This window comes from Phacochoerus africanus, chromosome 4, assembly GCF_016906955.1.
Source record: "Phacochoerus africanus isolate WHEZ1 chromosome 4, ROS_Pafr_v1, whole genome shotgun sequence".
NCBI classification, from domain to species: Eukaryota; Metazoa; Chordata; class Mammalia; order Artiodactyla; family Suidae; genus Phacochoerus; species Phacochoerus africanus.
This window is the reverse complement of record NC_062547.1, coordinates 6,952,425-6,980,302: the sequence shown is the minus strand read 5'-3', so window position 1 is coordinate 6,980,302 and position 27,878 is coordinate 6,952,425. Positions and strand designations below refer to the sequence as shown.

Below are 27,878 nucleotides of genomic sequence, written 5' to 3'. Positions count from 1 at the left end.
GAGGTGTAACCGGACCCCTCTGAGTTGTCGGACTCAGACACGGGGCGTCTGCGGTCCTAACCCCGGCCTGATCCTCCACCTCCCAGGGCCCCGTCCCAGCCCCTTTACATAAGGCCCTGCAGGCTGAGCCTCTGGTCAGGTCCGTGGCCATGGCCTTCACAGACCTGCTGGACGCCCTGGGTGGCGTGGGTCGCTTCCAGCTTGTCTACACTGCCCTGCTGCTGTTGCCCTGCTGCCTGCTGGCCTGCCACAACTTCCTACAGAACTTCACGGCCGCCGTGCCCCGCCACCACTGCCAAAGTCCCACCAACCACACGGTGGCCACCGACAATGGCTCAGGGGCCTGGCTGAGGGCCACGGTACCCCTGGACCGGCTTGGGGCCCCCGAGCCGTGCCGGCGCTTCACGGAGCCTCAGTGGGCACTTCTGAGCCCCAACGCCTCTGTCCACGGGGCGGCCACGGAGGGCTGCCGGGACGGCTGGGTCTACGACCGCAGCATTTTCCCATCCACCATTGTGACGGAGGTGAGAGGGGGCCGGGGTGTTGGGGTGGTCTGGGGGTGGGGGTGGGTGCTGCCGCCAGAGGTCAAGACTGGAGCATCCTTCCCACCCCTGCAGTGGGATCTGGTGTGCGAGGCCCGCACCCTCCGCGACCTGGCTCAGTCCATCTACATGACCGGGGTGCTGGTGGGCGCTGCTGTGTTTGGCAGCCTTGCGGACAGGTGAGCCTTCGGGGATGAGGGTCCCCGTCTCCTGAGATTCTTAATTTTTCTTTATTAAAGTGTATCCATGTATCTTAAAACAGATAATACATATAATACGTTCACAGGGTTCAAAATTCCAGAAGGGAGTCCCCAATGTGGCACAGTGGGTTACGAACCCGACTTGTATCCACAAGAATGCAGGTTTGATCCCTAGCTTCATTCATTGGGTTAAGGATCTGGTGTTGCCGCAAGCTGTGGTGAAGGTCACAGCCACGGCTCCGATCTGGCGTTGCCTTTGGCTGTGGCCTAGGCCAGCAGATGCAGCTCTGATTCGACCCCTAGCCTGGGAACCTCCATATGCAGCAGGTGCAGCGCTAAAAAAGCAAAAAAAAAAAAAAAAAAAATCCGGAAGGTACAAGAAAATGTGCAGGAAGCGTTCCCCGTCTCTCACTCCAGTAATTTCTGGAAGCAGCCTGGTTTCTATGTATCTTACAGAGAGACTTTATGATTTTATACAATCCAAGCAAATGTGTGTATATGCTCTGCCCCGCCTTTGTTATACAAATGCTGGCATATTTGTATAAAATGACTGGTACACATGATTCTGTACCTGTCACTTGCCCACATCCATGCTGCATCCCACTGTGGATGAGCCACAGCTCCCAGGCCCATGAGGATGGCGAGATGCGGGGGGAACGCATCTCACACCAGGCCTGGGAGTCGGCTCCCTGGCCCCCTCGACCCTCCGTTGTCTTTTCCCTTTCTTCCCTTCTCTCTCCCCTCCCCGCAGCCCCTCCTCTCACTGTTCAGGTTCTGGGGGTCCCTCTCGGACGGCAGACCCACATCCTATCACAGCCCCGGTCACCCCATGTTATGACACATCCAGCCTTTCTGTGTAGGAGCCTGTATCTTATCCACAGTGTCTGGTTTGTCACCAGCCTCCAGCTCAGGCCTGACACTTAGAGGTGGTCAGTGGACATCAGTGTAACAGAAGGAAGGGAGGGCTGAGTATATCGCGGGGTGTGGGGACAGGACGTGCTGCCCGCCTGGCCAAGCTGGGGCTCCGGCTCTGGACATCTAGTCACAAATGGCTCAGTGCTCCGGCCCTGCTTTCCTGGCCCCGGACCCCTCTGAGGTGTAACAGCCCCCGCCCCACTCTCGCCTCCCCAACATGACCAATTCAATGAAGACTTGACCCTGGGGTCCTGCTCAATCCATCTGGGCCCCCCACCCCCACCGAGGGCTCCCCCCTGTGAGTTCTGGTTTGAGGCCTCCTTCCCACCAGAAACTGGCTCAGGGCCCGTCCTTCTCATGAGGCACTGCACCTGCCTCAGGGCCTTTGCAGAATCTCTGCTTTTCCCCAAGCCTAGGACTTTAGGGTCTTGGGAGGGCACCAGAAACACTCCTTGAGTGAAGGAATGCAGGATAAGGAGTTCCTGTTGTGGCTCAGGGGTAATGAACCCGACTAGTATTCATAAGGACACGGGTTCAATCCCTGGCCTCGCTCAGTGGGTTAAGGATCCATCATTGCCATGAGCTGTGGTGTAGGTGGTAGATGTGGCTTGGATCTGGCATTGCTGTAGTTGTGGTATAGGCCGGGAGCTGCAGCTCTGATTCGACTCCTAGCCTGGGAACTTCCATACACTGCAGGTGCAGCCCTAAAAAGAACAAAATTAAAAAGAAAGCAGGAAGAAACACATCTCTTCATCCTCACACTTCCTCCACTCCATGCTTCTGGCTTCCTGGTTCTGCCAGTGCCTGGGTCTCAGCCAGTGCGCTTCTATTACAGAAGAGCAGCTTTCAAACGTGGGGAGGGGGTAGCTTCCTCCCATCCTCCCTCCACGACCCCCTGGGGGATGCTGCTGCCACCCCAGGACCCTAACCCTGTGCCCATGGCTGGGCTCAGGCTGGGCCGCAAGGCCCCCCTGGTCTGGTCCTACCTGCAGCTGGCAGTTTCGGGGGCGGCCACGGCGTACTTCGGCTCCTTCGGTGCCTACTGCGTCTTCCGGTTCCTGATGGGCATGACCTTCTCAGGCATCATCCTAAACTCCCTCTCTCTGGGTGAGTCCGGCCAAAGAGCGCCTTGGCAGGGAGGGGGCTCTCGGAAGGGGGGAGGGCAGCCTCATCGCGATAGGTCTTTCCTGCTTCACTGTGTTGGGATTCTCAGCCAATGACCTCAACTCAGAGCCTCCTACCAGGGTTCTCGGGTGACCGGGGTCCTCGGCAGTGGCCCTGCCAGCAGTGACCCGTGGACCCTGGGTTGTGATTTGCCCATCTGCAAGCTGAGAGGGCGGGGTTCGTCGCCTGTGTATAACTCAGCAATAACCACTTATAAGGACCTACTGTGTGCCAGGCTCAGTGCGGGACCCAGTATGGGAACACAGAGGCGAGGTGAGACTCAGTTGTCCTCAGGGTGGTAACCAGGCCTGAGAGGATGTGGCTCCAATAGGGGCGAGGTCTCCCGGGGATGCAAAGGTGGTGAGTCCTTCGTGCCACGGTGGAGACCTGGGCTTCTGGGTGCCAGGGGGAATGTCCCCACCCCCACAGTGACAGGGTCAGTCGTCACCCCAGGCTGGTTCCAGGCAGCTCCCAGATGGCTCTGGCAGAGAGTACCATGGGCCGGGGAAGCCCACCCTGGACTCAGGAGCGCCACCTGTCTGTGTGCCCCTCTAATTGTGTGCTTTGAGGCTGAGGTCTCCTCTAGGCTTCAGGGCGGATCTGAGGGATCAGATTCTGCTGCCAAAGACAAGGTGGATCTTTCACCCCAGGGTGGGGGGAGCCTTGGGCTCAGAGAATTGGAATATGCACCAGGCCGCACTTGGACGCCTCCTTCCCCATGTCAGGACATCGAGGGGGCTCATGGCCCACCCACCTCATTCTTTGGGGTGGGCATCTGGCCACAGCTTGTGGAATCTGAAGGCAGGAATGTCCATCCAAGGTCCATCTCCTGCTGAAATCACCTCTATAACACACACCCATACACACACACACACACACACACACATCGTACACACACACTCACCTATACATACACACACCCGTACACATACACACGTACACACACACCCACCTGTACACACACATACCCGTACACACACACAAGCCCACACACACACACACACACACACACACACACACACTACTAGGTGCAGGAGGCACAGCAGGAAGCAAAGCAGATCCCGCTCCATGAAGTCTGTATTCTTTTGTGAGAAGACAGACAAACCACACAAACAAGCGAGCTGTGGAGGGTATCGGAAGTGATAAGAGCTGCAGAGGAAAAGTAAAGGCCAGAAAGGGAATGAGAAAGGCCCCGGGAAGTGGGAGCCGGGGAGAGTCTGCAGTGTTGTGGGCTCAGGAACAGGCCTGGCTGAGAAGAGGTCACTTTGAGCTGAAGCTGGAGGAGGGTGGTGGTGGGGGGTGTCTAATGGGCCCAAGTGCAAGGAGGTCCTTGTCGCTGGAGCAAAGCTGGGCTGGGTGACACGCAGGTCAAAACAACAGGGGGCAGACCCTTGGGCCTGGTGGGCATTAAAGATATTGGCTTTGGGAGTTCCCGTTCGTGGCTCAATAGGTTACGAACTGAACTAGTATCCACGAGGATTCGGGTTCGATCCCTGGCCCCGCTCAGTGGGTTAAGGATCTGGCTTTGCTGTGAGCTGCCGTGTAGGTTGCAGACGCAGCTGCTCACTGGAAAGAAGCACCTTCTTCCGTTAAACTGGTTTGCTTCGTAAGCATGTGCTCCGCTTTATTTAACCAGTGCTCCGTGGACAGACATTTAGATTATTTCCAAGTTTTGCCATTTGCAAAAAAATCATGTCGTTAAGAGCCATCATATTCCCTTTTCTACCAGCTGTTCACATCCTTTGCCCATTTTTCTTTTGGTTTATTGGTTATTTTGCTACCAATTTTTTTTTTTTTTTTTTTGCCTTTTAGGGCCATACCCAAGGCATATGGAGGCTCCTAGGCTAGGGGTCTAATCGGAGCTACAGCTGCCGGCCTACACCACAGCCATAGCAACTCCAGATCTGAGCTGCATCAGCAAATCACACCACAGCTCATGGCAACTCTGGATCCTTAACCCACTGGGCAAGCCCAGGGATGGAACCCAAAACCTCATGGTTCCTCATTGGATTCAATTCTGCTGAGCCACTATGGGAACTCCATTTTGCTACCAATTTTTAAGAATTCTTCCAGGGAGTTCCCGTTGTGGCGCAGTGGTTAACGAATCCGCCTATGAACCATGAGGTTGTGGGTTCCATCCCTGGCACCACTCAGTGGGTTAAGGATCAGGCATTGCCGTGAGCTGTGATACAGGTCGGAGACGCGGCTTGGATCCCGCATTGCTGTGGCTGTGGCTGTGGCATAGGCCGGCGGCTACAGCTCCAATTAGATCCCAGGCCTGGGAACCTCCACATGCCGCCAATGCAGCCCTAGAAAAAGGCAGAAAATAAAAAAAATTTTTTAATTAAAAAAAAAGAATTCTTCCAATATTAAGGAAATTCACCTTTATTATTTGAGTTGCAATTTTTTCTTTGTCTTTTTTTTTGCTGATGTTATGACTCTGCATATGGTAGGGTTTTTAATGCAAACACTTCTTATTTTTATGAAGTCAAGATTGCTGGTCTTTTCCTTGTATTGCTTCTGTGTTTGTGCCATTCTTGGAAAAGCTTTTCTTCACTCTGTGATTGAAAAAAGAAAAATCTACAATGAGTCTTTCTTTTTTTTCTTTCTCTGGCCGTACCCACGGCATGCAGAATTTCCCGGGCCAAGGATCAAACCTACACCACAGCAGTGACAACACTGGATCATTAACAGACCACCAGAGAACTCCTTACCAATTTCTTCTAATACTGTGGTTTTAATTTTTAAATTTTTTTTATTTTTATTTTTTGGCCACACCCTCGGCATATGGAAGTTCCCAGGCCAGGGATCAAACCCGCGCCTCAGCAGCAACCCGAGCCACTGCAGAGACAACAACGTATCCTCAACCCTCTGCGCCAAGGCAGGAACTCCTCATTTTTAAATTTATTTGTTTATTTTTTTGTCTTTTTAGGGCCACCTCTGTGGCATATGAAAGTTCCCAGGCTGGGGGTCAAATTGGACCTGAAGCTGCTGATCTACGGCACAGCCACAGCAACGCCAGATAGGAGCCAAAATCTGTGACCTACACTGCCGCTTTCGGCAACACCAGATCCTTAGCCCACTGAGTGAGTCCAGGGATTGAACCTGCATCCTCATGAATACTAGTCGGGTTCTGAACCCGCTGAGCCACAACGGGAACTCCTACTGTGGTTTTCAGATTTAGTTTTTTGGTCCGCCAGGAGTTTACCTGAGTGTAAGGGCTGAGGTCAGGATGCCTTTGCACTGGGGTCTCTAGAAGGATTTCCAGGGGCCACAGCATCATTATAAAGGGACAAGGTGAATTCATTAGCCGTGTGTGCGAGGAGTCTCACCAAGCCTGTTGTGCTTTCTCCGCAGTCGTGGAGTGGATGCCCACACGGGGCCGGACCGTGGCGGGGGTCTTGCTGGGGTACGCCTTCACCTTGGGTCAGCTCATCCTGGCCGGAGTGGCGTACCTGATCCGCCCCTGGCGATGGCTGCAGTTTGCCGTCTCTGCTCCTTTCCTCATCTTTTTCCTCTACTCTTGGTGTGTCCTGCGCAGAGTGGGGTCGGGGAGGGCACGCCTGTGCTGCCTCCTAGGGGAGGCTCAGGGTGCACAGTGACTGGGGCTTGCTGGATGTGGTGGGGACACAAAGGGGGTTGTGCTCACGGGGGGCCCGGGCTCACGAGGACAAAGCATGGCTGTGGGGAAGCTCCTTGCATTAGTGGGACCTCCAGAACCTACCTAGGGCTCTGCCTCCATCAGCTCCTTTGCAGCTCACAAAACCCTGGAATCAGAGTTCCCCGGTGGATCAGTGGGTTGAAGATCCAGCATTGTGACTGCTTTGGTGTGGGTTTGACCCCTGGACTGGTAAAATCCACATGCGAGAGTACAGCCCCTCAACCCCCCCCAAATCCAGAGCATATCATAGGAGGGGAGCTGGGAGACTGCCCAGAAAGGGTCCATGACTTACTCAAGGCCACACACAGGAGTGAGAACCAGGTTCAAAACCAGATCTCTGGAGGAGTTCCCATTGTGGTTCAGTGAGGTAACAACTGGACTAGCGTCCATGAGGACGCGGTTCGATCCCTGGCCTTTCTCAGTGGGTTAAGGATCTGGCTGTGAGCTGTGGTGTAGGTTGCAGACGCTGCTCAGATCCCACATTGCTGTAGCTGTGGTGTAGGCCAGCAGCTGTAGCTCCGATTCGACCCCTAGCCTGGGAACCTCCATATGCTGCAGACCCTAAAAAGACAACACAAAAAACAAAAACAGATCTGTGGAAATCCGAAGTCCTATGTCGTCTCTAAGGACCCTCCAGAGATCCCCTAACTGATGTGTGGCATGGAAGGGAAGCCGCGTATCCCCCAGTCTTTGTGGTTCTACCACCAGCAGGAGGGTTCACCTTTCCTAGAGTCTGAATGATGAGCGCAGGTCTACTTGGGTTTGGGGGGCGACATGAGCTCTGCCCAGCCCTGGGTCACTCCTCATCCTTCTCTTGGTCCCAGGTGGCTACCAGAGTCATCCCGGTGGCTCCTCCTTCACGGGAAGTCCCAGCTGGCTCTGCAGAACCTGCGGAAGGTGGCTGCAATGAATGGGAGACAGGAGGAAGGGGAAAGGCTGACCGAGGAGGTAGGCGGGTCCAGTGGACGGAAGGGGAGGAGTGGTTTCCAGTCTTGTCTTAGGATTTGGTGGCTTCCTGGGACTCACCCACCATCCAGGCAAACAGGCTGAGAATAAACAGAGCAAGAAGAATCCCAGTGCAGCAAAGATGCTTATCCACTGAACGTGTGATCTGGGGTAAATAATTTAACCACTTGGTTCATCAGTCTATCAGTCTGTGCAATGGGGAGATAACCCATTCACATTCAGCCCAAATTTAAATAAGGTAATAAAATAAAACTCAGGAGTTCCTGCTGTGGTGCCGTGGAAATGAATCTGACGAGGAACCATGACGTTGCGGGCTCGACCCCTGACCTTGCTCAGTGGGTTAAGGATCCTGCATTGCCCTCAGCTGTGGTGTCGGGCACAGATGAGGCTCAGATCTGGCGTGGCTGTGGCTGTGGCGTAGGCCGGTGGCTACAGCTCTGATTTGACCCCTAGCCGGGGAACCTCCATATACCTCGGGTGTGGACCTAAGAAGCAAAAAAAAAAAAAAAAAATCATTCAAAGACACTATCAAAGAATCAATTAAAAAAGGCTCCTTTATTATAAATACCACTTATAGTAAGGTAGTTGCCACCTGTTTTGCTAAGGGCTTTAAGAACACAATCTCGGGAGTTCCCGTTGTGGCGCAGTGGTTAACGAATCCGACTAGGAACCATGAGGTTGCGGGTTCGGTCCCTGCCCTTGCTCAGTGGGTTGACGATCCGGCATTGCCGTGAGCTGTGGTGTAGGTTGCAGACGCGGCTCGGATCCCGCGTTGCTGTGGCTCTGGCGTAGGCCAGTGGCTACAGCTCCGATTCGACCCCTAGCCTGGGAACCTCCATATGCCGCGGGAGCGGCCCAAGAAATAGCAACAACAACAACAACAACAAAAAGACAAAAGACAAAAAAAAAAAAAAAGAACACAATCTCATTTAGTGCCTCACTTTTACGCATAAGGAAACTGAGGTCTGGGTTATCAAGTTACCCAACACTGTGGGTCCAGAAGGGGACAGACAGGGAAACAGTAACTCAGGTAGTTTGCCTAAGAACGCGCAGCAGGAAGTGGCAGAGCCAGTTGGAACCGGTGCTCTTAACCCCTTGTGCAGCCGGTCTTGCAATGCCAGGAGGGGAAGCACGGGTGCTTATTTCAGCCGAATCAGTGGGCAGCCCAGGAGCCTTGGGACGCACATTGGAGCCTCCGCTTCATCTCAAAGCCCTGGAGACGGCCTAGCGAGTGGCTTCAATCCTAGGATGGGGAGGAGCCTGGTCAAGCATCCGGCCAGGGACTTGGACCTTGGCCCTGCTCTCCACAATGAAGGAATACCCTGCAGGGAATGGGATCCCAGACCCCGCCCTTCTGCTGATCAAACTTTCCTTGCCCAGGTGGTGAGCGCCTACATCCAGAGTGAGTTTGCCAGTGTTCGCACCTCCAGCTCGGTCCTGGACCTCTTCCGAACCCCGGCCATCCGTAAGGTCACATGCTGTCTCATGGTGGTGTGGTAGGTGATTGGTTCATGCCCATGACTTTGACTTGAGGCAAGGACACACCTTTGTCCCCACTGACAAACTCCTTTTTTAAAAAAAAAAAAAAATCATAGGCGGTCCCGTCGTGGCACAGTGGTTAGCGAATCCGACTAGGAACCATGAGCTTGCAGGTTCAATCCTCGGCCTTTCTCAGTGAATTAAGCCTCCGTCGTTGCCATGAGCTGCGGTGTAGGTCACAGACGTGGCTCAGATCCCGTGTTGCTGAGGCCCTGGCATAGGCTGGTAGCTACAGCTCGGATTCGACCCCTAGACTGGGAACCTCCGTGTGCAGCAGGAAGTGGCCCTAGAAAAAGACAAAAAAAAAAAGAAAGAAAATTATGGTCGATTTGCCATGTTGTGCCAGTTTCTGCTGTATAGCCGAGTGACCCAGACATACAAATACATAAGTTCTTTATTATCTTCCATCATATTTTATCTCAACAGACTGGATATAGTCCCTTGTGCTAAACAGTAGGATCTCATTGCTCATCCACTCTAAATGTAATAGTTTGCACCTACTAACCCCCAACTCCCAGTCCATCCTCCTCCCTCCGCCCTCCCCCGTGGCAACCAAAGGTCTGTTCTCTATGTCTGTGAGTGTTTCTGTTTTGTAGATAGATTCATTTGTGCCATATTTTATTTATTTTGTCTTTTGAGGGCCGCGCCCATGGCATATGGAGGTTCCCGAGCCAGGGGTCAAATCGGAGCCGCAGTTGCCAGCCTACGCCACAGCCAGAGCAACGTGGGATCTGAGCCGCGGCTGCGACCTACACCACAGCTCACAGCTATGCCGGATCCTTAACCCACTGAGCAAGGCCAGGGATCCAACCCGAATCCTCATGGATACTAGTCAGGTTGGTTACCAATGAGCCACAATGGGAAAGCCGTGAATTGCAGTTTTGTCCAGATATATGCCCGGGAGTGGGATTGCTGGATCATATGGTAGTTCTCTATTCAGTTTTCTGAGGAACTGCCCCGCTCTTTTTCACAGTGGTTGAACCAATACACATTCCCACCAACCCCACTGACAAACTCGTATACCTACTGCAATGAGCTGAAGGGCCTTGTGAATTTTGTGTGTGTGTGTCTTTTTAGGGCTGCACCCACGGCATATGGGGGTTCCCAGGCTAGGGGTAGAATCAGAGCTATAGCTGCCGGGCTACACCACAGCCACAGCAACACCAGATCCAAGCTTCATCTGTGACCTACACCCAAGCTCATGGCAACACCGGACCCTTAACCTACTGAGCAAGGCCAGGGATTGAACCTGCATCCTCATGGATGTTAGTTAGATTCATTTCTGCTGAGGCACAACAGGACTCTGGGCCTTGTGAATTTAGTCCCATTCCCCGCCCTTTCTCCAGTGCTTTCTGAGCATCCAGGGTCCTCTGGTCCCCTGCTGGGTGCTGAGGTATGGTCATGCATGAGACATCCATGCTGATTGGGGGACCCCACATCTGGGAAGTAGGTCTCATCTGGGTGGGGACACCTTTGGAATCACTGAGGCATCATTTCTAAAATGCACCTTGTCCCATCCTGCTATGCCCTGGGTGCTCTCCAAGGGATTCTGGGAAGCGTTTCACTTTGGAAAAACACTTGTGTGTCCAGAAGAGGGCAGAGAGGGAAACGGTAATTCCATGAGGTATGAAAGGGTCCCAGTAGCCTTTCTTCCAGCCAGCTGGGGCTGCCGAGGGCATCGCTGGGAGACAGCATTTAGGTGGTTTTTAAGATTGTTATTAGAATTTGCCAGATGAGCAGGAAGGAATTCCTAACTGCATAAAGGTGGGAAATGGATAAAAATACAAAGGCAACCCTTACCTCTTAGCGTAGATTGGAAGCTGGCATACCCTAAAGTAAGAGGCTGATTTAAAAAAATAAAGAGGAGTTCCCGTCGTGGCGCAGTGGTTAACGAATCCAACTAGGAACCATGAGGTTGCGGGTTCTATCCCTGCCCTTGCTCAGTGGGTTAAGGATGGGCTTTGCCATGAGCTACGGTGTAGGTTGCAGACGTGGTTCAGATCCTGAGTTGCTGTGGCTGTGGTGTAGGCTGGCAGCCTCAGCTCCAATTTGACCCCTAGCCTGAGAACCTCCATATGCCACAGGTGCAGCCCTAAAAAGACAAAAGACAAAAAAAAAAAAAAAAAGACGAGGAGTTCCCGCTGTGGCTTGGTGGATTAAGGAGCTAATGTTGTCTCTATGAGGATATGGGTTTGATCCCTGGCCTCGCTCAGAGGGTTAAGGATCCAGTGTTGCTGCAAGCTGCAGCATAGATTGCAGATGCAGCTCAGATCCTGTGTTGCTATGGCTGTGGCATAAGCCTTCAATCCTTAGCCTGGGGACTTCCGCATGCTGCAGGTACAGCCATAAAAAGGAAAAAAAAGCAACCATTTAAATTTCACCTGACCGGATGTGATGGACATTTAAATAATAGGGTTGATATTTATGAAGTAAGAAATGCAAGCTATGAGTTCCCATCATGGCTCAGTGGAAAGGAATCTGACTAGCACCCATGAAGAGGCAGGTTCAATCCCTGGCCTTGCTCGGTGGGTTAAGGATCCGGTGTTGCCATGAGCTGTGGTGTAGGTCGCGGATGCGGCTCAGATCTGGTATTGCTGTGGCTGTGGCGTAGGCCAGCAGCTGCAGCTCCAATTAGACCTCTAGCCTGTGAACCACCATATGCTGCTAGCGTGGCCCTAAAAAGACAAAAAAGGAAAGAAAGAGAGAGAGAGAGAAAGAAAGAAAGAGAGGAAGGGAGGAAGGAAGAAGGAAATGCAGGCTATGAAGGACCTGCTCTCTGGAGCAGACCTGGCACTGTCTTCAGTGGTAACCAGCTGGGCTCAGGTAGACCAGATGTCCCAGGTGACCGAGCGCCAGTCAACCAGCCTCTTGTACTTCAGTTTCCTCCTTAGGCACCTGCTCCTAGGGTCCTTGTGAGGATTAAAAACTAAGACATGTAAGCCCACACCTGGCCCTGGGAAAGCTCTCAGGTAACGAGTCACCTCTGATTTGAGTTGGGGTTGTGTCCCCTGTGCCCTGGGGTGTAGGATTGTCCCCTGGACTGCCCCAACAATGTGGCCTGCAGGGTGGTTCTGCTCCTAGGCAGCCTGGGAGCTCCTCAGAACCCAAGTCCAGGGAAGGGACAGCTTTCATTGGCCAGTGAGCCCCTTTGGTCATTGTCCCCTTTCTCCTGAGAAGAAACAAATCATGCATTCAGATTTCCAGGATTGAAAGTCCCCTCTTAGATCCTTCTGGAAAGAGTAAGCTAGGGCCCCTTTTTAGCAGCATAGTGATGGATCGGGGTGGTGGTCTTACCAGCAGCGGGGGAGAGTTAGCGGCGGAGCCCATCCCTGGGCGTTTCGGTTCCCACACTGGGACCTACCAACAGCATCCAGAAAATTATGCTCCCAGCCCCACAGGGGTCTCTGGGATAAGGTAGGGGCATATATTCCTGGAGGTCAAAAAGGGCTCCTGGGAGACAGAGGAAGTGGCAAACTTTCACAAACTACAAGTGACTCCTATTAAATGCCTTCCATAAACTTTTTTTTTTTTTTTTACTGGCTTTTTTCTTAAACTACAAAACAATGTGTATTCATGATGAATTTTTTTCAAGCCATTCAGAAACATATAGGCAGTGTAGTGTATTGGTTAAGAGGCAGGAATTTCCTGGATTTTTTTTAGGGCAGTACCTTTAGCATATGGAAGTTCCCAGGCTAGGGGTCAAATCAGGGCTACAGCTGCCAGCCTACACCACAGCCACAGCTACGAGGGATCTGAGCTGCATCTACAACCTACCCCACAGCTTATGGCAACGTCGGATCCTTAACCCACGGAGTGAGGCCAGGGATTGAACCCGCAACCTCATGGTTCCTTGTCGGGTTTGTTAACCACTGCACCAATGTGGGAACTCCAGCTTTTCTATGAAGATAAGTTTATTCCAAAATGATAGGAAAAAAATAATAGGAATTTCCTGGTGGCTCAGCTGGTAAAGGATCCAGCATTATCACTGCTGTGGTTTGGGTTGCTGCTGTGGTGTGGGTTTGATCCCTGGCCCAGGAACTTCCTCCTGCCATGGGTACAGCCAGAATAATAAAAACAATAACAACAATAATATCCAACAACAACAGCAAAAAACTCTGTCTCGTGATAAGTGATAAGAGCACTAGGAGGCAAGTGGGAATTTTGCCTTTGTTTTCAGAGCCTCATCTTCCTGCTGATGGACAGTACACATGGCCTGGACAGGACTTTTCTGTGTTTTATCTCCAATGATGCAGGACATAGTGGTCCCAGGAGCCATGAGGAGAAATGTATCATTTTGGATTAACGGGAACTATACCGGTTTAACATAACTAAGTACGGGTGGGGCTTTCTCTTCCTGAGCTTGGAAGGTCATTCTCACCTAGAGATGAAACTAGGGCAGAGTTCCCATCGTGGCTCGGTGGTAACAAACCCAGCTAGCGTCCATGAGAATTCGGGTTCAATCCCTGGCCTCGTTTAATGGGTTAAGGATCTGGCGTTGCCATGAGCTGTGCAGCTCAGATTTGGCGTTGCTGTGGCTGTGGTGTGGGCCAGTGGCTGCAGCTCCGATTCAACCCCAGCCTGGGAACATCCAGCCCTAAAAAGACAAAAAGACAAAAAAAAAAGGAAAGAAACTAGGGCACACAAGAAAAAGGGACCTTTTTGGCTTGAGAAAGAAAGGAATAATAGGGAGTTCCCATTGTGCCACATTGGAAACGAATCCGACTAGTATCCATGAGGGTGCGGGTTTAATCCCTGGCCTCGCTCAGTGGGTTAAGGATCTGGCCTTGCCATGAGCCGTGCTGTAGGTCGCAGACGCAGCAGCTCGGATCCCGCATTGCTGTGGCTGTGGCATAGGCCGGCGGCTGTAGCTCTGATTCAATTCCTAGCCTAGGAACTTCCATAGGCCAAGGGTTTGGCCCTAAAAAAGGCAAAAAAAAAAAAAAAAGACAGCGAATAATAAGCTGCTAGACAAACAGGTGCGTCCGTGCTCCCATCGTGAAATAACAGAAGCTTTTCTGACACTCGAAGGGGCAGGGATGTGGCTTTGCTCGGGTTCCTTGGCAGAGGAGGGGAGGTGGGGGCTAGAAAGTGAGATCCGAGGTCTTCCTGGGTGAGCTCCGCGTCCTCGTCTGAGCCCTCCTCCGCTGCCCTCTCAGTCCGGGTCTTCGCATTGTTGGGGAAGAAGAGCAGAGGCTCGGGAGGCTTTCGAAGGAAGGGAGTCAGTGTTCACTCAGGAGACGTCGAGGCAGGGAAATATTCACTACAACTGTGTTTTCAACGATGTGACATTCTTCCGTGATGGAGCCAGAGACACAGGTTCCCTTCGCTGACCGCCACTCTCCGCACCAGACTGGAAGCCTCGAGAGGGCAGGGGCCGTGTGCCCAGGACACGATAGAACAAATTAAAGAACAAATGACTTGTGAAGGAAAGAAAGGCAGGGCACCTACACTCGAGAGAAGAAAGAAAGGGAATGAGGAGTTCCTGTTGTGGCGCAGTGGCTGACGAACCCAACTGGCAACCGTGGGGGTTCGATCCCTGACCTCGCTCAGTGGGTTAAGGATCCGGCCTTGCCATGAGCTGTGGTGTAGGTTGCAGATGTGGCTTGGATCTCGTGTTGCTGTGGCTGTGGTGTAGGCAGGCAGTGTAGCTCCGATTGGACTCCTAGCCTGGGAACCTCCATATGCTGTGGGTGCGGCCCTAAAAAGACAAAAGACAGAAAAAAAAAAAAAAGAAAGAAAGAAAGAAAGAAAGGGAATGAGACAGAGGGAGAGGAGAGCGGTGAGGGAGCCTAGTCAGCGCAGCCAAAACAGAGGAAGCACAGAAGAGGAAGGTCAGTGGGGAACGAGAGCAGGAGAGAAGAACATCAAGAGACAGTCTAGGAGTTCCCGTCGTGGTGCAGTGGTTAACGAATCCGACTAGGAACCACGAGGTTGCGGGTTCGATCCCTGGCCTTGCTCAGTGGGTGAAGGATCTGGCGTTGCCGTGAGCTGTGGTGTCGGTGGCAGACGTGGCTCGGATCCCGCATTGCTCCGACTGTGGCGGAGGCCGGCGGCTACAGCTCGGATTTGACCCCTAGCCTGGGAACCTCCATGTGCAGTGGGAGCGGCCCTAGAAAAGGCAAAAAGACAAAAAAAAAAAAAAAAAGGAGAGAGAGAGAGACAGTCTATGCGATGACCATGATGTCCAGGAGGGGTCAGGACCCGAAGAACAGATCTGGTCCTTCCAAGGTCTAATGATCGCAAGTGTTAGCAACTCCAGTCGAAACAAAGCCCACATCACGTTGCCTCCCCTGCAGCCTGAAGGACCAGCAGGTGTTTTACCTGAGTTTGTTCAGAATAATATGTTGGGCCCTTGCCTCTCCCCTCCACCTGCGAGGAGCCGAGGGGGTGCAACCAGACCCAGACCTCCTCAGGCCTGCCTAGGGCGAGGACCACTCCCTCTTCTCCAGCCTCGGCTTCTCTCCATCTCCGCGGACTGACACGGCTGGGGATGGCTGAGGGGGAGGATGGCAGGACTTGGTCCGTCAGCGGTTTGGGGGCAGACGCTGGGCCCTGCTGGGAGAGCCCATGGCCACGTTCTCCTCCTCGCCCTCCCCATAGGTCCCTGGGTCCGCCCAGCACATGCTAAAGAGAAACAAGACTGCGGGGGAGTTCATGGGAGCCCATCCCAAGCCCCTTCCTCCGGGGCATTTGCTTGGTTTGGTTTTGCTTGTGTAACGCGTGGTAAAAGACACGTGAGATAAACTTTAGCATCTTAACCACTGGTAACTGGGCAGTTCAGAAGTGTTAAGTTGTTAAGCGTTTTCGCATTGCTGTGCAACCATCACCACAACCCTTTTCATCTTGCAAAACTGAGACTCTGTACCCACAAAGCACTATCTCCCCATCCCCGCCTCCCCCAGCCTCTGGCAACCACCCTTGTATTTTCTGCGTCTGTGAACTTGACTGCTCTGGGGACTTCCCATAAATCAAACCATGCAGTATTTCTCTTTTGGTGACAGGCTTCTTTCACTTAATGTAATGTCCTCAAGCTTCATCCATGTGACAGTGGGCAGGAATTTCTTTCTTTGTAATCACATGTATAACAGGTTGTCACATGGAACATGTTTATCCGTCATTGGCCGATGGACATTTGGGTTGCTTCCACTTATTGGCTGTTGCGAATGACGCTGCTCTCAACTTGGAGGAGCAAATACCTCTTTGAGATGCTGTCTCAGGGATCTTTTAATTTCTGTGGGGGGAGTTCCCACTGTGGCTCAGCAGAAACAAATCTGACTAGCATCCATGAGGATGCAGGTTCGATCCCTGGCCTCGCTCAGTGGGTTAAGGATCCGGCATTGCCTTGAGCTGTGGCATAGGTTGCAGACGAGGCTCGGATCTGGCATTGCTGTGGCTGTGATGTAGGCCAGTGGCTGCAGCTCCAATTCAACCCCTCACCTGGGGACCTTCATATACTGCAGGCGTGACCCTAAAAAAATAAAATAAAATAGAATAAAATAAAATAAATACATTTGTGAAGATCCCAAGTGTGGGAACTCCAGGCCTTTGCAGTCAGTTTGACCATAAACTCTCTTGGCAGAAGCAGCTATTTTCTTTCTTTCTTTTCTCTTTCTTTCTTTTTTCTTTCTTTCTTTGTCCTTCCTTCCTTTCCTTCCCCCCTCCCTCCTTCCTTCCCCTCTTTATACCTTTTGGGGTGGACGGGCTGCAGGCGCAGCATATGGAAGTTCCCAGGCTAGGGGTGGAATTGGAGCTGCAGCTTCAGCCACAGCCACAGAAATGCCAGATCCAAGCTGTGTCTGAGACCTACACTACAGCCCACAAAGTTGGATCCTTAATCCACTAGTGGGGCCAGGGATCGAACCCACATCCTCGTGGATACTAGTTGGGTTCATTTCCATTGAGCCACAATGGGAACTCCAGAAGCAGCTACTTTCAGGTGCAGATTTCTCAGTGACCTTTGGGAGACACAGTGAGGGTTCTATGTTCTATGGGGGACTTTTTTTTTTTTTCTTTTTAGGGCCACACCCGAGTCATATGGAAGTTCCCAGGCCAGAGTAGAATCAGAGCTGCAGCCGCTAGCCTGCACCACAGCCACAGCAATGCTGGATCCGAGCCACATCTGTGACCTCTGCTGCAGCTGGCAGCAACACCGGAGCTTTAACCCACTGAGCAAGGCCAGGGATCAAACCCACCTCCTCATGGATACTAGTCAGATTCTTAACAGGCTAAGCTACAGCAGAAACTCCCTGGAGGAGCCTCTTGGAAGGTTCTCATTTACTTCCTCCAACTCTTGATATGATGCCCAGATCAGCCACGTAAGGCTGGAGGTGCAGCGGTTAGAGCGGTGCTGACCAGGAAAGAAACGCCCACTCGGAGCCCAGGGACTCAGGGGAGCAGGTGGTTGGAAAGGGATGTGGGTGGAAGGTCCCAGGCTCCAGGGCCAACGTTAGAGCCTTTGGAGACCAAGAGGGGGTATCCTGCAAAGTCAGGGGGGTGTAACTCCCTGAGAGAGGAGTCTGGCGTCATCTATCCTTGGGCGCCCTCCCCTGGGTCCAGAACGGTGAGCCCCGGGATGAAGCTGGACCGTTCTGCTGCCTCTCCCAGGTTCTCCAACTCCCTGGCTTACTACGGGCTGGCCATGGACCTGCAGAAATTTGGGCTCAGCGTGTACCTGGTGCAGGTCCTGTTCGGGATGATAGACGTCCCAGCCATGCTGGTGGCCACCACCACCATGATTCACGTGGGCCGCCGGGCCACCGTGGCCTCCTTCCTCATCCTGGCCGGGCTTATGGTGATCGGGAACATGTTTGTCCCAGAAGGTGAGCCATCCGCTTCTGCCATGACGTTCCGGGAGCTTCCGGGGTGTGGGGGCTGGTGGCAACAAGCACAACAATGAAACAAAGCTCAGGGATGTGCTTCTGGATGTGGAAAGAAAATGACAATCCACTAGTAGAGTTTTTATTAAGCATTTAGGACCCAGTAACAGGGTCAAGATGGAGCATCTATAAAGGACATGAGTCTTGGAGTTCCCTTCGTGGCTCAGCAGTTAACGAATCCGACTAGGATCAATGAGGACGCAGGTTCGATCCCTGGCATTGTTCAGTGGGGTAAGGATCCGGCTTTTCTGTGAGCTATGGTGTAGGTCACAGACATGGCTCGGATCCTGCGTTGCTGTGGCTCTGGCGTAGGCTGGTGGCTACAGCTCCAATTCGACCCCTCGCCTGGGAATTTCCATATGCTGTGGGTGTGGCCCTAAAAAGCAAAAAAAAAAGACTTTGGTCTTTGGCCTCAAAACATTAAGTGTCTTGCCAGGGAAATTAGGCTGACCCAGGAGAGGCAGAGGGCTGGCTGGCATGTGTCCACCTGGAGCCTGGCCAGGCAGCATCTTCAGCACCGAGGAGTTAGGGTCTGGACCTGACCCGGCTGGCCCTGGAACAGTGGTTTGTAAAGCTGGCTGTAATCAGTACCGCCTGGAGACCTTTGACCATCCCCAGCAACCGTGGGCTCTGGGCCAGTGCAATCAGTCTCAAAGAGCGGGACCCAAACCTCAGTATTTAAAAAATTGTCCAGGAGTTCCCGTTGTGGCTCCTTGGGTTAAGAACCTGACAGTTTGAGGAGTTCCCATCGTGGCGCAGTGGTTAACGAATCTGATTAGGAACCATGAAGTTGTGGGTTCGATCCTTGGCCTTGCTCAGTGGGTTAAGGATCTGGCATTGCCGTGAGCTGAGGTGTAGGTTGCAGACACAGCTCGGATCCCACGTTGTTGTGGCTCTGGCGTAGGCCAACGGCTACAGCTCGGATTAGACCCCTAGCCTGGGAACCTCCATATGCCGTGGGAGCAGCCCTAGAAAAGGCAAAAGGACAAAAAAAAAAAAAAAAAAGAACCTGACAGTTTGAGGTTTGATCCCTGGCCTCGCAGAGTGGGTTAAGGATCGGGCATTGTCACAGGCCATAGTATAGATGGCAGAGGCAACACAGATCCAGAGTTGCCATGGCTGCGGCACAGGCCAGCAGCTGCAGCTTCAATTCTACCCATAGCCTGGGAACTTCAATGTGCCATGGGTGCAGCCCTAAGAAGAAAAAAATAATAATAAAATTTAAAAAAATTTTAAATTGTCCAGTGATTACAGCCAGAAGCCAGGATGGTACACCAGAGCTCTGAGCATGTGCTAAGCCGAGGGCCCAGCTGTGACCCCAGTTCTGCCACCACAGCCTTGGGCAGGTTGTCTGATTTCTCTGTGCTTCAGTTCCTCCTCTGCAAAATAGATAGATTATTATATTGGTATTCGGATATATTTTCTTCCAATCTTTTTTCCTATTTGTAGGTTTTATACTTGACATAATTGAGATATATATATATATATATACAATATAAATAAGATTATCTGTATATTTGTACAGATATTCATATACATAAAGCATATCCTTTTTCACTACATGTGGTAACATAAATCTACTTATCCATGTTAGTATAAATATTTCATGATACTAATTTTTTATTACTACTGAATATCTCACCTGATTGGTGTTTTTCAACTCTAGCTGCACATTAGACTCTCCTGGGGACCTTTACAAAAATACCTAAATTTGAGTCTGACCCTAAGAGGGTCTTTTTGTTTTTTTGGGTTTTTTTTTGTCTTTTTAGGGCCGCACCCATGGCATATGGAGGTTCCCAGGCTAGGGGGTAAATTGGAGCCATGAGCCGCTGGCCTACACCACAGCCACAGCAAAGTGGGATCTGAGCCTCGTCTGCAAGCTGCACCACAGCTCACCACAAGCCGGATCCTTAACCCCCTGAGTGAGGCCAGGGATCGAACCTGCATCCTCATGGATGCTTGTCAGATTCACTTCTGCTGAGCCACAGCGGAACTGCCGAGGCTTTGATATAATGGAGATGGGGCAGGACCCAGGTGTAGGTGTTTTATAAAATCCACCCCCACCCAACTCCAGGGTGCAGCCACAGCTGCCACCAAGTCCAGAGGATGTGCCATAATTTCTCCGACCACTGCCCCGACGTTGGGCGTGGGCATTGAATGTTTGCTGTTGATAGCCAGCAGCACAGTGAGAGCAGCACACTTCCAACGCCACTGAGCACTTTACACTCACGGCTTATCGTCAACCTTACGACGAGCCCATGAAACAGGTGCCGGCCTTTTTCCCCTTTTAGTGATGAGGCTAGGGAGGCTCAGCCAGCTTAAGTCACAGTGACCGGCGTCACCCAGCTGGGTCAGACCTGAGATGTGAACCCAGGCCTGACTCCACACCTTGTCCCGGCTGCTGGCCGGCCTTGGGGACAAATGGAAATAAGAGAGAAAGGAGGCAGAGGTCAGAGAAGGGCAGTGTGGGGCTTCTGGGTCCCAGCCGGCGAAGTCCCATCCTCCTCCAGGCTCCGTATCCCCCTCCCCCAGCACTGCCCCCCTCCCTCTTCAGGCTTTGAGGCGCACCCTCTGCCTCTCTCCCCCACCCGACTCCTCTTGAGTCCTTCCCATCCCCTCCTGCCCCCCTCTGCCTCTCTGCTCCCCTTTTGGGCTCTGGGCTCCCCTCCAGCGCTGCCTCCCCCTCTCCCCAGATATGCAGATGCTGAGAACAGCCCAGGCGGCACTGGGCAAAGGCTGCCTGGCCAGCTCCTTCATCTGCGTGTACCTGTTCACAGGAGAGCTGTACCCCACGGAGATCAGGTGGGTGCGTGGGGGGAGGCCCTGGCTCCAGGTTGATGCCTGCCAGGCTTGCTGAAGCAGGACCCTCTCTCTGCCCTGCTCTGCCCCTGCCACCCAGGACCTGGCACTCCCTGCTTTCTGGGGGTCCCGGCCACCGCCGCTGACCAAGCCACTTTCCTCCAACAGGCAGATGGGGATGGGCTTCGCCTCAGTCAATGCCCGACTCGGGGGCCTGGCGGCGCCCCTGGTTACCATGCTGGGGGAGTTCAGTGCTGTCCTGCCACCCATGGGCTTTGGGGCCACCTCGATCCTGGCCGGGCTGGCCGTCTGCTCTCTGGCTGAGACGCGCAACCTGCCCCTGCTGGAGACCATCGAGGCGATGGAGAGGAGGTAAGGGGCGTCTGGGCACCGTGGCCATGGGTGGGAGTTGGGGGCAAACAGGCTGCAGGCTGAGTGTCCTCCAGCTGCTGCTAAAACACTGTGGGCCAGTGACAGCCCCTCCTGAGACACCAGCGTCCTGCCCGCCTCCATCTCTGAGGCTCGGCTTGCCGCAGCGAATGAAGAAACAAAAATAAGAATAAACTGTGTAACAGGAAAAGCAGAACTATGCATTGAATCGAAACCTGGCAGAGAAGTGGGGTGATGGTTTGGGGGGGGCGCAGTTTGAAGCAAAGACAGGCCCGTGTGGGTTGCCTGGTGGGCAGGGGCTTTGCCCCCAGCATCCTAGCAACAGAAAGGGAGACCTTGTTAATGATTTTTTCCAAAGAGGACTAGGAATACCAGTTCCTCGGAGAAAGTAAACCTTTTCTGTGGACCTAGGACTGGAAGACTTTTCCTTCATGGGTCTCCTCGGGGAGGTCCCTGTGCAAGGAGACAGAAGTGTCTTTGACAATGATTCTAAAATAAGCACCAGGGGGACCTGATAAGGCTTTTCAAAGCATTTTTCAGCAACGTGGGCTCAGTGAAGACCCTTCATCTTGGTGGGGTGGGGGCAGGGGGTTGGGGGAGAGCTGAACCCATCTGTCCCCAGAGGCCTGTGTGGGTGGGCTGTGCTTGCGTCTCTTAAAAACAATCCCCATGGGAGTTCCCACTGTGGCACAAACGGGATGGGCAGCATCTTAGGAGCGCTGGGACGAAACTTCCATCCCCGACCCAGCACCGTGGTTTAAGGATCCAGCGTTGCTACAACTGCGGCTCAGATCTGATCCCTGGCCTGGGAATTCCATGTGCCATGGGGTGGCCAAACAATTAAAATGAAGCAAAGATTCCCATCAGCCTCTTGTGTCTAACGTGAGTGAGGGACAGAGGCTGGACTCAGCTCAAGGGTATGTTCCTTTGACGAGTCCGGTTCATGGTCCCTCCAAAATGTATTTTGAATCTGCCCACTCTCTTCACCCTCATGGCACCATCTCCTCCCAGCCACCATCCTCTCTTGGCCGGACAATTACAGAAGCCTCAGACCATCTCCTCTTTATTCACCATGGGTGGGAAAGGCTTGTCGTGGAGGGAGAATCAGGCCATTCCTCTCATCAGAACCTTTCCTTGGCTCTCTTGTGCATTGAGGATAAAAAAAGAAATCTTACAGAACCCTCAGGGTCTGTCCCTGCACGCCTGCCCCTGATCAGCCTGGCCACCACCGAGGCTGTTCCCTCTGTCTGGGATGCTTTTCCCTTTGTTCTTAACCTGCACTCATCCCACAGGACAGATGTAGGTCCAGGTGCTCTGGGGCTGGAAAAGTATGTGTCAATGACTCAATCCAGAGCCTGTTCGCAATTGCTCTGAGATGTTGCCCGAGGGCCCCAAATACATTTTTTAAAAAATTGGAGACGTGTCTTCCCCAAATACGACAGAGAGAACCACTGTAGTGGTTTGGCCTGGGCATTTTTAAAATCAGATTTTGCTTACCCTGGCTATAGAAAAATCCAAGTAATGCCAGATGAAATTCTAGTTTAGGGGTAACATCGTTTCCTTTGACCTTGTCAGGAACGATTACAAAACTACAGCATGTTGTAACTGGATATGAACCAATTGAATTTTGGAGACCGTTTACTGAAAGTAATTTTTGTTGTAGAAGTAGTTGACAGCAAGCCATTCTTACAACAATTTGCAGCTGTTTGGGTCTGTTCTAGCTGGTGCTGTAAGGAGTCCCTTCCTCTCAAGGGTGAGGAAGAGCTCACACAAGCTGAAAAACAGGAAGCTCGCTTAAGCTCATCAAAGTGGTTGCATATTTTGTATTGCTTTTATAGCTTATTTTTTATTTTTATTTTTTATTTTTATTTATTTATTTATTTTTTTGCTATTTCTTTGGGCCGCTTCTGCGGCATATGGAGGTTCCCAGGCTAGGGGTCGAATCGGAGCTGCAGCCACCGGCCTACGCCAGAGCCACAGCAACTCGGGATCTGAGCCGTGTCTGCAACCTACACCCCAGCTCACGGCAACGCTGGATCCTTAACCCACTGAGCAAGGGCAGGGACCGAACCCGCAACCTCATGGTTCCTAGTCGGATTCGTTAACCACTGCGCCACGACGGGAACTCCCATATTGCTTATTTTTTAAATTGTGTGTGTGTGTGATTTGGAACAATCTCAACCTTAACAGAAGTTCTGGTGCTGGACAAAACTTTTTTTTGCTGCAAATATGGAGAAATATGTTGATATCTCTTTCAGATATATTCGTGTGAGAGTTCCCGTTGTGGCTCAGTGGGTTAAGAACCTGACTAGTATCCATGAGGATGCAGGTTTGATCCCTGGCCTCGCTCGGTGGGTTAATGATCCGAGGCGTTGCCATGAGCTGCGTGGAGGTTCCAGATGAGGCCTGGATCCCAAGTTGCTGTGGCAGCTGTAGCTTTGATTCGACCCCTAGCCTGGGAACCTCCATATGCAGTAGGTGCAGCCCTAAAAAGAAAAAATGCAAATACATTCATACGTATTTTCTCCAAACAAGGGTATTTTCCTACCTAAGCACAACATAACCATCATAGTCAGAAAGTTAATGTTGCTATATGACTACCATTTCATCCTCAGACCTCATTCAAGGCTCGGCAGTCTTCCCCAACAATGTCCTACAGAGCAAGAGGATCGGGTTTAGAATCTCACGTGGCATTTAATTGTCGCATCACTTTCAGGCTGGGGGAGGGCCTCTGCACTTTGACTTTCATGACTCCAACCGCTACACATGGATTTATGACTGGAAGAACTAATAAGACTTCACAATAAGCACAATAAGCCTGAAATAAGCGCGTTCATTTACGGCTTTCAAAAGACAAAGGACACGATGCAGGCAAACATCCGAAAGGCCCAGGGCACCCAGGTGCTCCTCCCAGGGTCCTCGCAGTTCCCAGGATGCGACTCACCCCTGCGTCACAAAGCCAGCAGGATGAACATGAGGCATCTCGATCTCAGAGAAGCCAAGCACAGGTTACAGAGCAGGTAACAGACCAGGTTCTGTAACCTGGTAAACCAGAGGCAGACCATGAACCTATCCTTTTCAATAAACTATGTAAACATTATTGGTAGGGGCTGCCTCCAAGGGGAGGTTCAGACTTGACCAGGGCAACCGCACATTGTGAATTACCTGCTTGTGTATTTCACCCTCATCTTGGTTGATGGTGGGTGTCATTTCTCCGAGTCTCCTGGTTCATTTTAGTAGAGAATGGTATTTAGGAGCCAAGATCTAGGAGCGAGGTGCTCATTGTTATGTGGGTTGTTCTGCTTTCAAAGCTGCTCAGGGGTCAGAGGTTCTTCTTGACCATTCTTGTCCACCTGAACATGAGATGGAAACAACTGAATGTGTGTTGGTTTGTTGGAAAAAAGGGTGACGTTGGGGAAGAGGAGGCAGGGGGCGGCTTCTCTCCATGAGACAGTCAATTGGAGTTTCAGGTATTTGAACAATAAGAATTCAGAACTCCTCAGTCCATCTCATGTTTCTCAATTTCTAATCTCATCAAATAATTATGAGCGTCAGTCACAGGCCTGGGATGTTAAAGATTAAGAAAGAAAGAAAAAAAAAAATGCCCGTTTCCAAGGTTCAAGTTACCCAACCCCAAGATGGCGGCAGGCCAAGAGGGATTAGCTGTAACACAACCGTAACACGGTTCCCGAAGTACAGATAAACTGGACTTCCTCCAGACTTACTTCACAGGCCAACAAAAGTCCATTTGTACATCATTTATTTCTATGTAAATTCCCAGATCCTTCATTCATCACAAGACCAGATACTGTTTCTTCAAAAAGGTCTGAATGCCTGTTATGGTCCTGAGGTCAGCCACTGCAACCCAGCTGGCTTTATGCCATACTTGGTTGGAGCAACACAGCAAAGGAGAAGTTGACTAACCCTGTTCAAGAAAATCCTTTTATGTAAGAACAGAACTTTCACAAAGGAGGAAATGCCAATAGGAAGTAAACAGAGGAAAAGTACCCACCTCGGTCATACTCAAAGAAATGCAGTGAAAACCAGGAGGTGTCCTGTTTTAAATATCCACTGAGGGGAGTTCCCTGGTGGCTCAGTGGGTTAAGGATCTGGCATTGTCAGTGCTGTGGCTCAGGTTGGATCCCTGGCCTGGGAACTTCTGCATGTTGTGGGTGTGGTCGAAAAAAATAATCCACTGAGGAGAATTTTTCAAACATAATAACAGTCACTGCAGGAGCTAGCTATGTGGGTAGCAGGGAGGAAATTCCTGCAACCTTTCTGGAAGATTCTTTGGTATTTCAGATCATGACTTGGAAAACTTTTCACATTCTTCTAAGCAACAATGGCATTTCCAGGACTCTACCCTAAAAAAGTAAGCTGAGTGGAAATTAATCCAACTAGCATCCATGAGGACTCGGGTTCAATCCCTGGTCTTGCTCAGTGGGTCAAGGATCTGTGAGCTGTGGTGTAGGCTGGCAGCTACAGCTCCAGTTCGACCCCAGCCTGGGAACCTCCATATGCTCCAAGTGCGGCCCTAAAAAGACAAAAAAAAAAAAAAAAAGCTGAAATCTGAACCAAGTTTATTTACAGGGATATTCATCACCATGCTTAAGGTACCAGAAAAAAAATGTAAAGTCTCCAAATAGGCAACAAAGTAAATAAATTAGGACACACTGTACATTGTGCTTTAGTTAAAAGTAAAGTTGATGATGGCGCAGTGCTAGGGATCGAATCGGAGCCATAGCCACCAGCCTACACCAGAGCCACAGCAACTCGGGATCTGAGCCGTATCTGCAACCTACACCACAGCTCACGGCAACGCCAGATCCTTAACCCACTGAGCAAGGGCAGGGATCGAACCCGCAACCTCATGGTTCCTAGTCAGATTCATTAGCCACTGCGCCACAATGGGACCTCCCCAAACACACTCTTGATGACCACGCTCACACACCTGCCCTCGCCGCCTCCTGCCCCTTTTCATGCCATTTTCCCATTTGCCTTTTTCATTTCAACAGAGTCAAAGGGGGCCTTTCCGGGAAAGATGCAGAAGAGAAGGGTGAAGAAATTTCTCTTCAGCAGCTGGGGGTTTCTCCCCTCAGAGAAACCATCTAAGCTGCCAACAGCCTGGCACTTGCCCGCACCACCTCTCCCGGTGTCCAGCTTCTCCTGACGCTGATGGGGGCAGGACGGGCCGAGGACCGCTGTGGTTCTGCAAACCTGGGAGAGGGAGCCGCCCACACCAGGGCTGGGGCTGCTGGAGAGGACCGGCCAGCGGCAGCCAGCGGGCTTTACGGCTCCCGGGGACCGAAGGAAGCGCTGTCTTCTTTTCCCATCCCCGAATCTTCTCCTTCACACCTCTCTGTTCATTCCTGTCCACGTGAAAATGCTGTGTCTTTGCAGGGTTAGTGTGCCATTTCCACCCCCTGGTTGTCCCTGGAACAGCCCCCGCCTGCTTGGCTCCAGGAACGTCCAGAACTCATTGTGCTCATGCGATTGATATTAACTCCTTCCTGCCTCATGTGATTAAAGCTTTTCCTGGTGTGTGACTTACATCCTCCACGGACACGTGTCTCCAGGGCAGTGGGCCTCTCGGGTGGTACATGCTCAATAGGCAGTTGATGAGAAAATGATGAAGCCAGACTCAGAGCAATGGATAGAGACCTCCGCCCATCCCTGGCAGCCCTAGGGATTCCACTTCACAGAAATGGGATGTGGTTCAGTTTCTCAGAAGCCGTGCGGGGGGACCAGTCCCTGGTGTAGCAGAGCATCCCTCTGAGCCCTGATCCATTTCCAGCCCAGATGGTGGACATGCGCCTGCATCCCTGACCCTGATGTGCATCAGAACTCAGATTAGATTCGGGAGGGGCAGCTTTGGGCAAGTTTCCTTATCTCATCCGTTCCTCCTAGAGTTGCCAGAAACTTAATTAGTTTGTCGCTCAGCCCCCTACAGCCCAAGGAAAGGCACAATCTAGGAAGGAAGTAGGACTATCACTCTTTGGGCAGGAACCACTGCATCTGCCACGTTGCCAAGGTCAGTCTTTCAGCAGGTTGGCCTTGGAACAGAGCTTGAATGAGCCTCTCCAAAACGCTGTCCCAAGGCCTTGGCATTGATGCATCAAATCCTCAATCCCTCCCAAGAATTCAGCCCTCGCATTCAGCTACACGCTACATGATCTGTTGTATTCAAGTTATTCTTAATCCACAGCCCCCAGCGGATCAGTATACTTGAAAGGTGGAGGGGCTGTCGTGCCCGGTCATACTTTAAGATTCACCTTGGCAGAGTTCCCATCGTGGCACAGCGGAAATGAATCCGACTAGGAATGATGAGGTTGGGGGTTCGATCCCTGGCCTCGCTCAGTGGGTTAACAATCTGGCATGGCTATGGTGTAGGCAGGCAGCTGTAGCTCCAATTAGACCCCTAGCCTGGGAACCTCCATATGCCACAGGTGTGGTCCTAAAAAGAAAAAAAAAGGGGGGGGGTAGTTCCTGTCATGGCTCAGTAGTTAATGAATCCGACTAGGAACCACGAGGTTGCAGGTTCAATCCCTGGCCTCGCTCAGTAGGCTAAGGATCCAGTGTTGCCATGAGCTGTGGTGTAGGTCGAAGATGCAGCTCGGATCCCGCATTGCTGTGGCTGTGGTGTAAGCCGGCGGCTACAGTTCGAATTAGACCCCTAGCCTGGGAACCTCTATATGCTGTGGGTGTGGCCCTAGAAAAGACAGAACAACAACAACAAAAAAATTACCATGGGGAGTTCCCCAGTGGCTCAACAGTTTGAGGATCCAGTGTTGTCATTGCTGTGGCTCAGATGCTGCTGTGGTGCCAG

General features: G+C 51.9%; 1 protein-coding gene across 1 annotated transcript; it reads left to right on the top strand.

Moving 5' to 3' along the window:
* The first annotated feature begins 78 nt into the window (after positions 1-78).
* Positions 79-26,604, top strand: LOC125123924 (solute carrier family 22 member 20). The gene is made up of 10 exons (XM_047774095.1): positions 79-524; positions 618-721; positions 2,610-2,764; positions 6,179-6,347; positions 7,307-7,430; positions 8,829-8,944; positions 17,592-17,806; positions 20,557-20,665; positions 20,831-21,034; positions 26,068-26,604. The coding sequence occupies exons 1-10, from the start codon at positions 150-152 to the stop codon at positions 26,162-26,164; spliced, it is 1,668 nt and encodes a 555-aa protein (XP_047630051.1). The 5' UTR covers positions 79-149; the 3' UTR covers positions 26,165-26,604.
* Positions 26,605-27,878: the final 1,274 nt, after the last annotated feature.